This window comes from Cupressus sempervirens, chromosome 3 (assembly GCF_028749045.1).
Source record: "Cupressus sempervirens isolate cs-2001-9-10 chromosome 3, ASM2874904v1, whole genome shotgun sequence".
Classification (NCBI taxonomy): Eukaryota; Viridiplantae; Streptophyta; class Pinopsida; order Cupressales; family Cupressaceae; genus Cupressus; species Cupressus sempervirens.
Window position 1 is genome coordinate 183,838,017 of NC_143120.1, and position 14,309 is coordinate 183,852,325.

The 14,309-nt window shown below is 31.8% G+C and overlaps 1 protein-coding gene across 1 annotated transcript; it reads right to left on the bottom strand.

The window, feature by feature from the left end:
• Window positions 1-8,013: 8,013 nt before the first annotated feature.
• On the bottom strand, window positions 8,014-11,761 carry LOC149565402 (uncharacterized). The gene is made up of 4 exons (XM_089818903.1): window positions 11,582-11,761; window positions 9,873-10,403; window positions 8,939-8,972; window positions 8,014-8,757 (listed from the first exon to the last, which is right to left on the bottom strand). The coding sequence occupies exons 1-4, from the start codon at window positions 11,637-11,639 to the stop codon at window positions 8,409-8,411; spliced, it is 972 nt and encodes a 323-aa protein (XP_089675029.1). The 5' UTR covers window positions 11,640-11,761; the 3' UTR covers window positions 8,014-8,408.
• Between the last annotated feature and the right edge of the window lie 2,548 nt (window positions 11,762-14,309).

Below are 14,309 nucleotides of genomic sequence, written 5' to 3' on the forward strand. Positions count from 1 at the left end.
GTTATATAATTCATTCATTAATTTATCTTAATAAAATTCTTAGATTTATATATCATATAGATGTGTGTGTGTGTGTGTGTGTGTGCGCGCGCGCGCACGTGTGTGTGTGTGTGTGTGTGTGTGTGTGTGTTTCTCCTTTTGTGTTAAATGTGTCATTAAAGGTAATATTTAGGAGTTATAGGGTTAAGAATCAACATTAACATGTCTTGTATTCTATTTTCCCTCTTAGATAATCAAATTAAGTCAAAAGCATGATTAAAAATCATAGTGTGTTGATTTATAGACGAAAAAGTCTCAAAAAAGACCAAACACATTTACTTATATATTTAGTCACTACAATACCAACAAAAGAATTTAAAACATAAATGAAGGGTTTCCAAAATCTCTTTTTTATGTGAATAAATGTTGTGGATATATATACTAGAAAATACAATTGAATATAGAAAACTAAAATCTAAAGTTGTCAAATGACTAATAATTATTTGTAGAAACTTAATATTAATGTTTAGTGTCCTACATTCTCCCTCATAGTAAACAATGGGAGAAACATACATAATTTTATTAAATAAACATTAATGATATGTCTATATTATTTTATTAAATTAATCTTAATGCTACATTTTTAGAATGTTGACAAATCTAATCTTACATGAGGTATCATAGTTCAGTGTTTGTTTGGTCCTATTTTGTTTTGAAATGTCAAGGCACAAGAAATGAATTTGATTTTTTATCACAACTACAAATTTCTTTCCAAATTACTTTCTTAATATTGATTTTAACAAATTGTTTAAAAGATGTTGATTCAAAATTGATATTTAAACATATCATCATAAGTTTACCAAAATAAGTGTGGATCAAAAAAGATTGGGTAAAGTACATGTTTTTTTTTTAAATAACCATTTTAATGAGTGGTTTTAGAAAGATGGAGGAGTGCAACAAAAAATAGAATATGAGACAAAAGATGAAAAACATACCTATGTGCAACGTAAGAAGTTAACTCCTACAATATGCAAGATTACCTTAGCCCTTGTTTCTTAGCCAAAAAGATATCAACTAGACTTTTAATCTTAACACCAACAAATTGCATAAATGAACTAGATTTGATATAAAACTTTCCACCAAAAATAAAATAAAAAGGAAAATGATTTGATTAATCATATGAATAAAGCTCCATTAGTTGTGATGATGTGCCTCAATGATGTATAGAATATTATAATTTCAAATTATCTATTCCCACTTTAATTTGAAAAAGTTTATGATTAGTGTAATAATTTTTCAAATTGATCATGGCTACATCGATATAGAGTCAAGTAGCTATGACATATTGCCTTTGAAATGCTTCTTCAAAATCAAGAACATGAACTCAATTTTATTTTTTTATTTTTTTTTAGACTGCAGGAATCGGTGCAACATGGCCCCCCTATAAACTCAATTTCATTATATAATATTTCTACTATTTTCTTTCATACACACAAAATATAAAATATATATCAAATAAACAAGCTTAAATAGCACACTCTAAATTTTAACTTGATTTATGACTTATTTGAAATCACACAAAAATTCTTAAATAAGACCCACCTACTTATATAATTTTAGATGAACCAACTATACCAATCAAAACTTAAAATATACGCACAAGCATAACTAATTTAAAAGAACCTTTCACAAAATTCTCACCACTTGTCATTTGATCTCTCACAAAAGGACTATACCTAACGTTTAAATTTTTTTTCATAATTTAATAATTAGTTTTAAAATTATTATACATTTGTCTCCAATTTTTTTTATTTAATAAACAAAATATAATAAAGACGATTTGGTCGACTAATTAGCCACAGGCACGTTGGCTGGGCCAGATATACTTGGTGGCATGGCAGTCAAATCACAGATGGAGACTAATAGAGTAGTGCAGATGAGAGGAAGAGAATTAGACATGTACTAAGTGATGACTAACCTAACCTAAACACTTTTATGTTGGGCACTTATTCTTTACCAAAGAAAGCAGATGTGAATGTCACACTGATAAGGTAGGTGGACTTTCACTGCCACTACCAGTAAAGCAGGTAAGAGACATTATATGAGGACAAGAAAAGCAAAAAGGAAATTCCATGCATGACCAAGAAGGAGATAAAGACAGTTTTACAACTACAAACATTATGGAATGTTTAGTTAAAATTTAACTGTAATTTCTATTGAGTGGGAACTTTATCCATATATAATCCTTGATAAAACATACTAGAACTTTAAGCAATTATAAAATGTAACTAATTCGAATGAAAATGTCATGTAGTTTGACATACTGTTTAATATTCCCCCACCTACTGTATATCACCGTGTAATAAAGCTTTCAAAAGGTCAATTCCTGGCTTAGGGAAACTGGGTAATGATCTTTGAATTATTGAGGTTCATTAAAATATCATCCGACAGACAAATCACTTTAAGAAAGAAAAATCATCCTATGACAATATAACTCAATAAACAAATAATGAAAGTCCAAAGTTCACACATTTAAAAGATCTTGAAACTCCTTTTTGGAGAACTACGTCGGCAACTTTGAGGCCATCGATAACGTGATCAAATTGCCTTTTATGAATATGTATAAATGGATATAAATTACATACGAAGAATGATGTGCCATTAGTGCTCAGCCCACCATAGCCTAATATACATATAAAACGTGTCGAAAAGTATATTGAAGTATGTATTCAGCTTTATTTAAATTAAAAGCCCATTTTCTGATCTTTTGCCAAAAAAAAATGGAGATGTCACGTTTGGTCATCACCCATTTTGTAATAATGAAATTTTACAACTGTATGTCATTTTTAATTTATTTAAAGTAGACACAATTAGGTCATTTATAGATGCTGTTTAAAACTATTGCAATTAGGGGAAGGAAGGAGGTGATCCATGAGACCATGGATCTTAATTATCTTGTCTTAGAACTATTGATAAAAGTATGTTTACATTTTCAATTATCAAATTATCAAACTTTCGAACACATAAGATTTATGTTTTTGAGTAAGATTGTGTGAGAGTTTTTTTGCATCAACATTTCGGATCATACTCAATGATCCATCATCACGATGAGAGTGCTAAGAATATGAACGCATTCCCAACTCCATATTATTAGACTTTAAAAGCTACATATTACTTTAGCTTTGAGTAAAGGGGCAGATTCCCTAGAGGCCAAGAAAGCAAAGGTGCTCTCTTTCTAGCCGTTTGCTTATTGTTGAGTGGAGGGGTCTTTTACTTAAAGCGGATTAAAGGGATGAGCGCTTTTGTTTTTTTGCAACTGACACGTGCCGAAAGTTCTGCACGATTGGCTCAGATCGAGAGGTTTCGATATGCGTAATAATCTGATCCCTTTCCACCAATCACATCAGATGGGTACAATGAACGCATAGGGAAGTGAATCCATAATTAAAGCTATGCAGTCTAGTTTTTAGGTAGAAAATTCTGTTGGAGAGTTTATCTGGCAAAAATTTGTGTTTGGTACATATATATTTTAAGATTAGATTCAATGATCTAAATTATATCATAGATTGCTTTGTTTTAATGAAAATGAAATTTTGTAATTATTAGTCCTTATCTTATAATGTTCCCATGTGCCATCGTGGAAAAATTGATGTCATTTTTCCAATTTTTTTAAAGTTTGATTTTTAAATTCAATTATGATAGACTAATTTTGATTTTCTTATTGGCCCATGGGTAATTTCATAGGATTTATTTCTATTTTCATCACACAAAAATAGAAATTTAAGACGCTAAGGTGATGCTAGCATGTATTAGGAATAAAAAAGATTTGTTTTCTTTAAAGAAGTTTCCAAACCCTCCGTGGCAACCACCAAAAATAGATTATTGTGCACCCAATCATTTTTCCTATTTTAGACACATCACCATCACAAAGAAGGAATCTCTCATTTTAAACAAGAACTCTTGGTGAGCTAGAGTCCTGCCTTTTGAAAAATAATAACGCTTCAATAAGAAAATGTAATCATATAAAATTATTGGTTAGAGTAAAAATTAGATTAAAATTAGAAATTAAATTAAATTATTTTAATGTAAGAAAATTACAACAACATTATTAACATACTTTTAATATTTGGAAGGATATAAATAATCTATCTAATAAATTTTTATGTTTATTTTATGGAGGGTTCAAACTTGCGAGGCAGCTCAACAAGGCACAAAGCCTACGAGCTACCAACCAGCGAAAGCCACCACATAGACTTTTTAGGAACCCGATACGAGTCCACTCGTGCCTAAAATCTCTTCAACTTAGAGCCAAGGACTAAGGGGCATCCACGCCATCAAAATCACCCAGGGCACAATCCTGGCCTCATCCCTTATGATGTCAAAGCCTTGCACTCAGCAAGACTTGATCCCTAGTGGGCTCTTTATGAGCTATTCAACATCACCACTAGACCAAGGGCCCATTGACTATCTAATAAATTTTCATTTAAAGTTTTTAATTTTTTAAGAAGTTATTTATTTTTTTGTAATATAGTAGTTGCTTTCAATATTTAATTTCTTAAACATGTCTATTCTTTAAATAACTCCTTTTTATAACTTTTAAAAATCTTCGACTGAGTAGAAAAAATTTAAAATGGAAATAAAATAATTTCTCTAAGTTAGAATTAAATAATTTATTACTAAATTTTAATTTTTCAATTTATTATAAAACATCTAAAAAAGTATAATATCATTTTTTTTAAATCCTTAAGAGTTGAAAATTACTTCATATATTGATAAATTACATAGAATAATAGAATATGAATGTAAATTTTTTTTGTTAAAATAATTTTATAGAGTTAAAAATGCCTAAATTGAAATCAATTTAATAGTAAGAAATATTTTAAATAAAACATATATTTTTAAATGATGAAAATATTAACTACTGGATAATTATTTGAAAAATCATTTGAAGTAAAAGACATGAAATATAAATGTTTTAAGTAAAACATATAATAAAAAATATTAATTAATGCAAAAATAAATTTTAAAAAATTGAGATTTGTATATCGCCAATATTTTGAACATCATGCTAGCAATAAATTCTAGTTGAACAATAGAAAAAAAAAATAAACTAAAAAAATTGTGGGGCACCATTGTGCCCATTTTTAACCATTACAAATTTGTCCATAAATCTTTCCAGATTCGTTGGTTATTATTACATTGGAGTTACACATGCTAATATCAATGGAAGGAGGCGGGGGGGGGGAATGAGAGATATTACTAAAACAAAGTAATTGTAAAAAATAAAAACTATACTACTAAAACAAAGTAGTTGTAAAAAATAAAAACTATCATATTAATAAATAACAATGAAAATACAGTTGCACTTTGAAAATTGGAATACGAAGACAAATGATAGGCTAATAACATTAATAAATTTAAATGAGTTTGGTAACACTTATCAAAATAAATTTTTTTAATCAAAACTATAAATTTTTACAATTTCTATAGATTCTATACAATTGGAAGTTTAATAATAATGTTATGATTAAAATTATTTTGACAAATTTTTTGTTTGAACCTTTTAGTATTATCTAAATATTACCACTTATCATCTATTATTTTAGATTCTAACCATTTAGAATTTTAACTTTAAATATAGAATTTTAATAATAGCTATGAATTTATATTTGTTAAAGTTTTTAATTTAAAAATAAAGTAAATTTTGATGATATTTATATTTTTAATTTTTTAATTTAAAAAAATTGATCTAACATTTAGATTATATATTATAAGATTATCTTTTGTTTGATGTTAAAGGACTTGAGTTTGATGTTATTATTTTTATGTTCAAAATTAATTGATTTAAATCTATATTTAATAAAAAACAAACTAGACATGTCATTTTTAAAATTTAAACATTTTTAAAAATAGATATATAATAAATTCAAAATTCAAAAGTTATTTTTTTTGATATTTTGAACTATAAATAATTGTAATTCTCCAATTACATGTCATTATAATTTTTTATTTTTTATTTTAAATAGATAGAAAAATATATATTACTTCTCTTAGTTCTCCACATTTCTTTGTCCTAAGAAAAAATAATAGGAAATAATAGGATATTTATTGTTCTATAGTAAACATATATAAAATACACACTTAATTGAAAAAATAAAAGGGGATTTATTGTTTTATAGTATGTATAAAAGACACTTAATTAAAGAGATCTATATTGTATTACAAATTGGTTTATGGATTTGGCATTGTAATCACATTTAATGTTATTATACGTATGAAACCTCTCGTGGGAAAAAAAAAAAATACAAATCATAAGATAGATAATAGTAATTTTTAATTTTTAAAAATAAATCTATGATAAAATGTTAATGTTAAATAAGTATTACAATTTTTTTGAAAAATTTGAATTCAATCCCTACTTACATTAATCTAAACCCAAATTTTTCTATATTATATCTAGAATTTCATTAAATTCAACTATAAAATTAAAATAAAATTTTAAAATAAATTATTAATATAATATAAAATTAAACTTAATAATCTTTATAACATTAATAAACTATTAAATATTTATAATTTTTTTATAAAAAAATACACTTAATAATATTTATAACATTAATACACTATTAAATATTTATAAAATGTTTATAAAAAATAATATAATCATAATATAATAAATTTTTATAAAAAATATTATTAAACATATTACACTAATCAAATATTATGCATAGCTTCGGATGAATAGAAAAAAATATGAAGTATGAAAAAGATAATTGAATGAATGAGGGAGATTGAGTTAATAAATCAAATATTATAATTACTACTTTATTAAGTACGAATGACAAGGACGGATGGACACTGCACTGTGTCAGAAGTATTATGATGCCAAGCATGGATGGCATGAGGAGGGGGCGCATACCGAGGCAGTCGCTTCGGCTGCCTGGGTAGCCGTTGCCTTCCCGTTCCACCCACAGCTAGAAAGCAATCTAGGCAGGGCAAAGAATATAACACATCATATTCCATTTGGTCGTATGCGAGATATGAGAGTCAGAAAACCGAACAAGGTTTTGCCCAATTTACGGATTCCTAGAAGAGAGAGCCTTCAATATTTAGGACTTTTTTCCGCTTTCGGGAATTGCTTATGACACAGCGTAGAAAGTTGAATCAAAAAGAGTTCAGTAAAATTTACACACTGGAAATATCCGATTACAAACCCATTGCAGATATCACTTTCAATGCAAAAATTTAGTGGTCAAATTTGACTGGTAGATATTGAAGAAGACAGAGAGAATGCGCCGCTGAGCTTTTACAAGCGCGTGAATATTATACAATTTTTCATCACCCACATTACAAATATCCCTGGTTATATGCTATTTGTTCTTATGTGAACTGGCATTCCGTGATCCGCGTCAGCTTTCAGTGAAGAAAAATTTTAACTATACAAATTTGACAGGAATAATTTTAAGGAAGAATCCAATGAAACCATGCCCAAAAGAACATAGAACTCTGGAACCACAATTAGCCGACCAATCACATCACTGGTAATGGCTTGATGGAAGGACCGACTGGTGGACCAAATGGTTTGGCTGCTACCAAAATTAATAAAGATTCGTTTCTACTTTTTTACAATCCACTTATCCTAGAAAGGATAGAAAAGATAACCCACTTAAACAAAATTCATCATGCTTTACCAATCCACTACTCCTAAAAGGATAGTAAAGGTAACCCACTTAAACAAAATTCATGATACTTTACCAATCCGCCACTCCTTGAAAAAGAAGAAAACAGAATTCATGATACTGTAAATAACTCAAACAAAATCCATGATACTGTAAACAACTTGAACAAAATTCATGATTCTGTAATCAAAGTGAATACATGTTTGGCCGTCATTTTTTCCTGAAAAAGATCTCAATACATTAAATACTAAAGCTAAATGAAGTTGGATGGCCAGGACCATCTCTGGAACCTGCTTTATACAGTCTATAATAACTAATACAATAGAATGTAGTAGCACCTAGATAATGGAACTGATTTACTAAATCCTCTGAATTGATCTGTGCATTGCATTGCTGATATTAGAGAGATTCTTACATGATTAAGATAAAGTTTCTTACAAGGGCAGAAAGAGATAGATCCTACTACACAAGCTTTGATTGTACAAAAGAAAAGATGGGAACAATATGCTCCCTAATGTCTCTAAAAAAGAATAGACAAGACCTAATGGCATGCCCATCCCAAAATCCTCCCATTACAATCATGTGCAGCTGTTAGACAAATCCAAAAAACTTTCTGGAGTAATATGATGAGCATTTTCTGTCTGCAGCATCATTGTGCCCTGTGTACTAGCAAATGTAGCACTGGAAATCAATGACAACATGTTGGATTAAAGCCCTAAACAAAGCAGTGGGTGAACCACTTCCAACTGTCTACAGCATTAGAACAACACTTGCACCCATGAGGAGTGTAAGTGATGAGCCCAGATATGTAAATGATGATGAAGTGCCACTGTATGATGTGGTGTTGAACGAACTGGATGGTCCCAAACTGGTGGGGATTCCAGTGATACCACCTGTTGGACTTGTAATACCACCAATGGGACTGCTGGAATTGTAGACTGGGGTAGTAGTAGGCGTTGTTGGAGTTGTAACAGGGGTTGTAGGGGTCGTAACAGGAGTGGTCGGAGTGGTCACAGGAGTCGTTGGAGTCGTTGGAGGGGTCGTTGGAGTCGTGACAGGGGTTGTTGGGGTGGTGACAGGTGTTGTAGGGGTAGCAGTGCTGCAAAGAATTCATAGTGGTGTCAAATAGAATTTCTTATCAAACAATAGAAAAGAAAGAATGTAATACAGCCTAACAATTAGTTCCTTGAGTCTGTAAGTCTAAATTCATAGTGTTATCAATAGAATTTCTTATCAAATGATAGAAAAGAAAGAATGGAATACAGCCTGACAATTAGTACCTTGAGCCTGTAGGGTAAACGCAAGTGCCATAACCTGTAAACAATGATACAAGATAGACATTATTAAGATAACCCAGTCCAAAGTCCTGATACCATGAAAAGAAATTAAGTGTTTGATTAAATTCTACTTTCTTTTAAGTTAATAAACGACAACCAGATTCTTGTCACCCCATACAAAACTACTCAGTTAACAAATAAATGAGATGTCTAATTTAAGGCCTCAACTAAAAACTATTTGCGGAAAATTCGTTAAAAATCAAGTCCAAATTACAGTTGTGTTCTTTAAAAATCAAGTCCACATTGCTATCTATGGTCATTTTTCCCACAATCTTAACACAGACATCTGCCTAGTTAAGGTGCATAGTTTTTAGCGCAGGCAACTTAAATAGCTGACATTTTCTTAATCATGTTTTACTTCGTAATAAACTAATAAAAGCACATCCCCACTTCACCACTAAGATAAATTAGGAACACCATGGCAGGAAAGATGCACCAAACCTAAACAGTACTCTCCGACTTTCTAATTTCAAATAGAGTGAAAACTTATTGAATTGTCATACAACTCAAACGCTAGGCTAATAAGATCTGTTCATAATACTTGAGGTTGAAAATTGTCGGAGAATTGCTCGTGGCCTTCTTAGAGCCTGATACAACACAAATTTTCAGTTTTCAATGAACATCGGTGTAAAGATTGCAAAATGTAGCAGATGAGCCAAACTTAACCCTATAAACATTTCAAATGTGCCAAATTTAGCCATATAGAGCCACTGTAGCCTCCCTGACTCAAGAGTCTACTTTAATGCCTTTTCGTAATGTTCATACTCTGTTTTGCCTCCCAGCAAAATTCCACTACGAGGATGTTTTTAGTTTCTCCTTTCTACAGAAATCCATGCAGCTTGGAAAATAGAAAGCAGTCGCAACACATTATACTTACTGGGATTGGTCTGAGTGATCATTGCATTGCCGCCGAAATCACAGGTTCCAGGTGCCATGTTATTCTTCTGATAGTAACTATTAAAAGCATAGGAAGCATGACCTACAACTGTATTTGGACTGTAGCATGCACCTCCATTCAGAATCGCTTTACAGTCGGCACCTCCGAGTCCACAGGCATAGTCCAGAGCAGTCTGCAGTGTTTTTTCTGGAACATTCGTCTTTGCCACACACCAGCTCTGCCCTGCCAAGGTAGGGCTTGTAACAGGGGTTGTAGGTGACGTCACAGGGGTTGTGGGAGTTGTCACTGGGGTAGTTGGTGTGGTAACAGGAGTTGTAGGCGTTGTTGGGGTCACGGTGGGTGTTGTAGGTGATGTTATGGGATTTACATAAGTAGGAGGTGTTGGAGTCACCCCAAATTCAGTAGGCTTGGCTGTGTTGTTTAAGCTTATTTTCTTCTCCGAAAGCTTTCTCTTCCCCAAGCCCAGATGCTTCTGCTCACCCATGGATTTCCCACGCCCATCAGCAAGTCCTGCCAAGAATAACAAAGCAACTCCAACCCATCAGTTATAAAGCCCATTCGCACAATATGAAACGAGTAATTGAAATGCATTTTTTTCCTTTTTTCTTTTTTGCTGTAGAAGCTTCTTAAGATACCATGACTCAACAGAGGTCTGCTAAGAAAAAAGATTATAAGCCCATTCCCACAACATAAAACAAGCAATTACAACTCAAAAAAAAGTCTGCCAAAGACGAGAGATTTCGACTTATAAGCCTATTTTCACAATATGAAACAAGCAATACAAGTGCAGATTCTTTTTGTTGCTGTACAAACTCCAAGACAACATGACTCGACAAAAGTTTTACCTAAGACGCAAGAACCATCAACTCTAGGAGTGAAGGACATAATAGTAACAAAGATCAAAAGAATCATCAACACAAGTAATAGAGAACATAATAGTAACAAAGATCCCTCAAAGGCTCCAACAAGTTCCATTTGCTCAATAAGAGTTCACATTTGCAGGACATGAATAGTAGATTAGTACAGATGAACAAAAACCTAACGACTTCCCCTCAGCTTAAATAACGTATACAGGTAGAGGATGAATGGATAGACACCATGCTCAACCTTGGCCAAAACAAGTAACAGAGATCGCTTCAAAGGTTCTAACAAATTCCTTTGCCCGATTACTTCACATTAACAGAATATAGGCAGTTGACTACTAATTTAGTACAGATGAGCAAAATCCTGTCAGGTTTTATTAAGCCTAAGTAATAGTACAGGTACACGCAGAATGAATGCACACCATGCTCAACCTCCGCTAATCAAAAGCTAGTAGCCTACTCCCAAACCTACAAGAGCCATGAAACTGACCAGGCCTCCTGAAGATCATCTCAAGCAAAAGGCACTCTATTATAAAACAACAAGAACAGGACAAACTAATAGCCATATTCAAGTTCTTAAGAGCAAAGGTCTCGCAGTTGACAAGACTGATAACCATATTGAAGTCCTCGGAGCAAAGCCATCAAGCTCAGAAGGCAAATCCAAAAATACACCCCTGGAGCTAGGTTTTTGTTTTCCTAGAGCTGTTCTTGCAATACAATTCACTGAAGTAACTAAAACTAAAAACACCCAGAAACTCCATTGATCTCATCCATCCCTAAACTTCATAACAAAAAGCAGAAATAAATAGAAATAAAACCACTCACCTGAGCCATACACTACAAGTAGCAGAAGCACAAACCCAAACCTCGCTTCCATACTCATCTTCACCGAAAACCTCCTTTTCTCAAAAAAAAATCTCTGATCAAATCTCTGATCTTGATCTCCTACTCTATCTTCCAATCCTTCAAAATCCCAAGAACCTTAAAAGACAACAAGACCCACTCAAGACCCACTCACTTCAACACACGATATATAATCTACCCTTCCTTCGGCACATAAAAGAAGACAAACCCAAGTAGGGCACAAGATTGTCAATATATTATTACTTGCTTTGTGGCGAGGGAATTGAAAAGGAACAAAGAATCTGAAGAATTGACAGAAACTTGGGTCATGGGGATGGCATTAATCCATACATACTCCTCCTCTATATTCAGTCCAGCTGGAAAGAGGGAGCACTAGACAAAACATTAAACGTACAGGAGTGTGCAATAATAGTGGAAATGTGTACCCGGAGAGATTATAAAGCCGTTTGCACCGACTGTTAAGCTCTTGGCATGTCAGGAGAGAGTGTGCCTGTACGTCGTATCAAGTGTCTTTATTGGCCTGTCATCCTGACCGAACAACGGGCACCTGTCGAGACATGGAAGATACATAAGAGATTTTAGACTTGCCTTATAAAGGCTTAGATATTCATGAAGTACTCGTTATTAATTCTGCCATGTAAATTGCCCTGCTCGAGGCAGGCTACGCACACCTCCTTTAGTTCTTAAATATCTAGTGGCAAAGGGCCACCTTGGGTTCATATACAACACTAATCTTGAAGACCATGCAAATGACCCTCGAAATTCAAGTTATCAAATTCAAATTATAACTTTCTCTTCTCCTTTCACCAACCATCTAGAGTAGCCCTGACATGCATTTTGTGTAGTATGTTGCTATGTCATGGTATTTGAAGTCATTCATTATGAATTTGAGTCTGAAAAAGTCATATTTGAGTTGTTAAATTAGCCAACTACATATCTTTGAAAGTTCTCTTGATCTTTCTCATCACTTTAAATTTGTTCGACCAATTGGTTTGATTTAAGATAACTATTTGATCAATTGATTTGACAAGTTCCTAAATGGTGTCACTAGATACTGCCTTGACTTCTTACAAAACATGTAAGCAAAGACAAATAAATATATGGAATTACTTCATATCAAATTACTCCAACTCATCCCAAACTACTTCCACATATCAAATTAAGTTCGTGACAATGAAAACCAAATTGATCTCTAAATTTATATTTGTCGCTTTACTATTCAAGATATTCATCAAATTGAGGTATACATGTTTACAAAAATTTGCATATCATTTTTTTTTAAAAGTCATGCTTTTCCGACCAATTGGTTTGATTTAAGATAACTATTTTATCAATTGAATAAAAAAGTTTCTTAATGGTGTCACTAGACATTGCCTTGACTTATTAGAAAACGAGGAAGCAAAGACATGCAAAATCTATAAAAAGTACTTTGTGATGCATTACTCAACTCATCCCAAACTACTTCCACATATCAAGTTAGGATCATGGCAATTAATACCAACTTGGTTTCTCAAGTTTTATGTGTCGCTTTAGAGTTCAAGATATTCATCAAATTGAGGTATACATGTTTGCAAAAATTGGTGAGTCATTCCAAAACAACATCAAAAAAATTTATCCATCAAAAATCTTAGAGCCATGTGCTAATATCAACTTATTTGATTTCTGACTTATGTTTTGATTGTCTTAACTCCTATATCTAGGTTAATAGTCTGCTAATTTATTACCTTTATTTAATTAGCCAAATATTAGGCAAGGTATTTAAAACAATTTGATTTTTTGTGAACCTAACATTTTCCAACATGGCCTAAACTTTTCTCTTAAAGTTTATTCTACTTCATTCAGATTTCATATCCAATGTTTTTATTACTTACCTTTAATGTCATTTTTTCTTGTCTTCATTATGCTCTTATGTGTTGATTTATTAGCCCAATTCTTTAAGGGCTTTGTTTATTATGGCTAAATCAAATCTTTTTCCCACTTGACACTTGTTTTTTAATTGGTTGTGCTGACCAATTATTTCTTATTTTTATCAATGTTTAGGTCATTCTTATATATTTCAATCCATCCCTTAGGGCATTTTCTTGCATTACTCCCTCCTACCCACCCCTAGAGGTTTGTACATTGAAATGGTGCATCTCTTATTATGGATTCAAGTAAATTGTTCTCCCTTGCTTTAGTTGTGCATATAATATAAATTTGGATTGTTGAGTTTTCAAGGACCTGCTACAAATGTATTAAGCATTGTCTTATTGGGTATGTGTGTTCCAAATGCAACATCCTCTTAGAATTATATTGAGAATAGGTCATGAATAGACATGTCCCTTCATGAGACATGTCTATTCACTAATCAAATAATTATTAATAATAATTTAATCTTGTACAACAATAACCTTATATCTCAAATATAACGAACACACACACATATAATATCTCATATATAATTATATATTAGTTTATCTGATTGATGCTATCAAACATCAACACTCCCTCTTATCTTAGAAGGATAAACACATAAGAATAAATATTACTTCAACATAATATTACAAATAATAATTTTAAGGATATCTAAATTGTTATCTCAGAAGATTTACACCATTTGCTATCGCATTCGATATCATGAGTATTGGTCTACCAGAATATCAACACATGATATTCTCCAAGTAACCAAATAAGATTTGATATTAAGAGT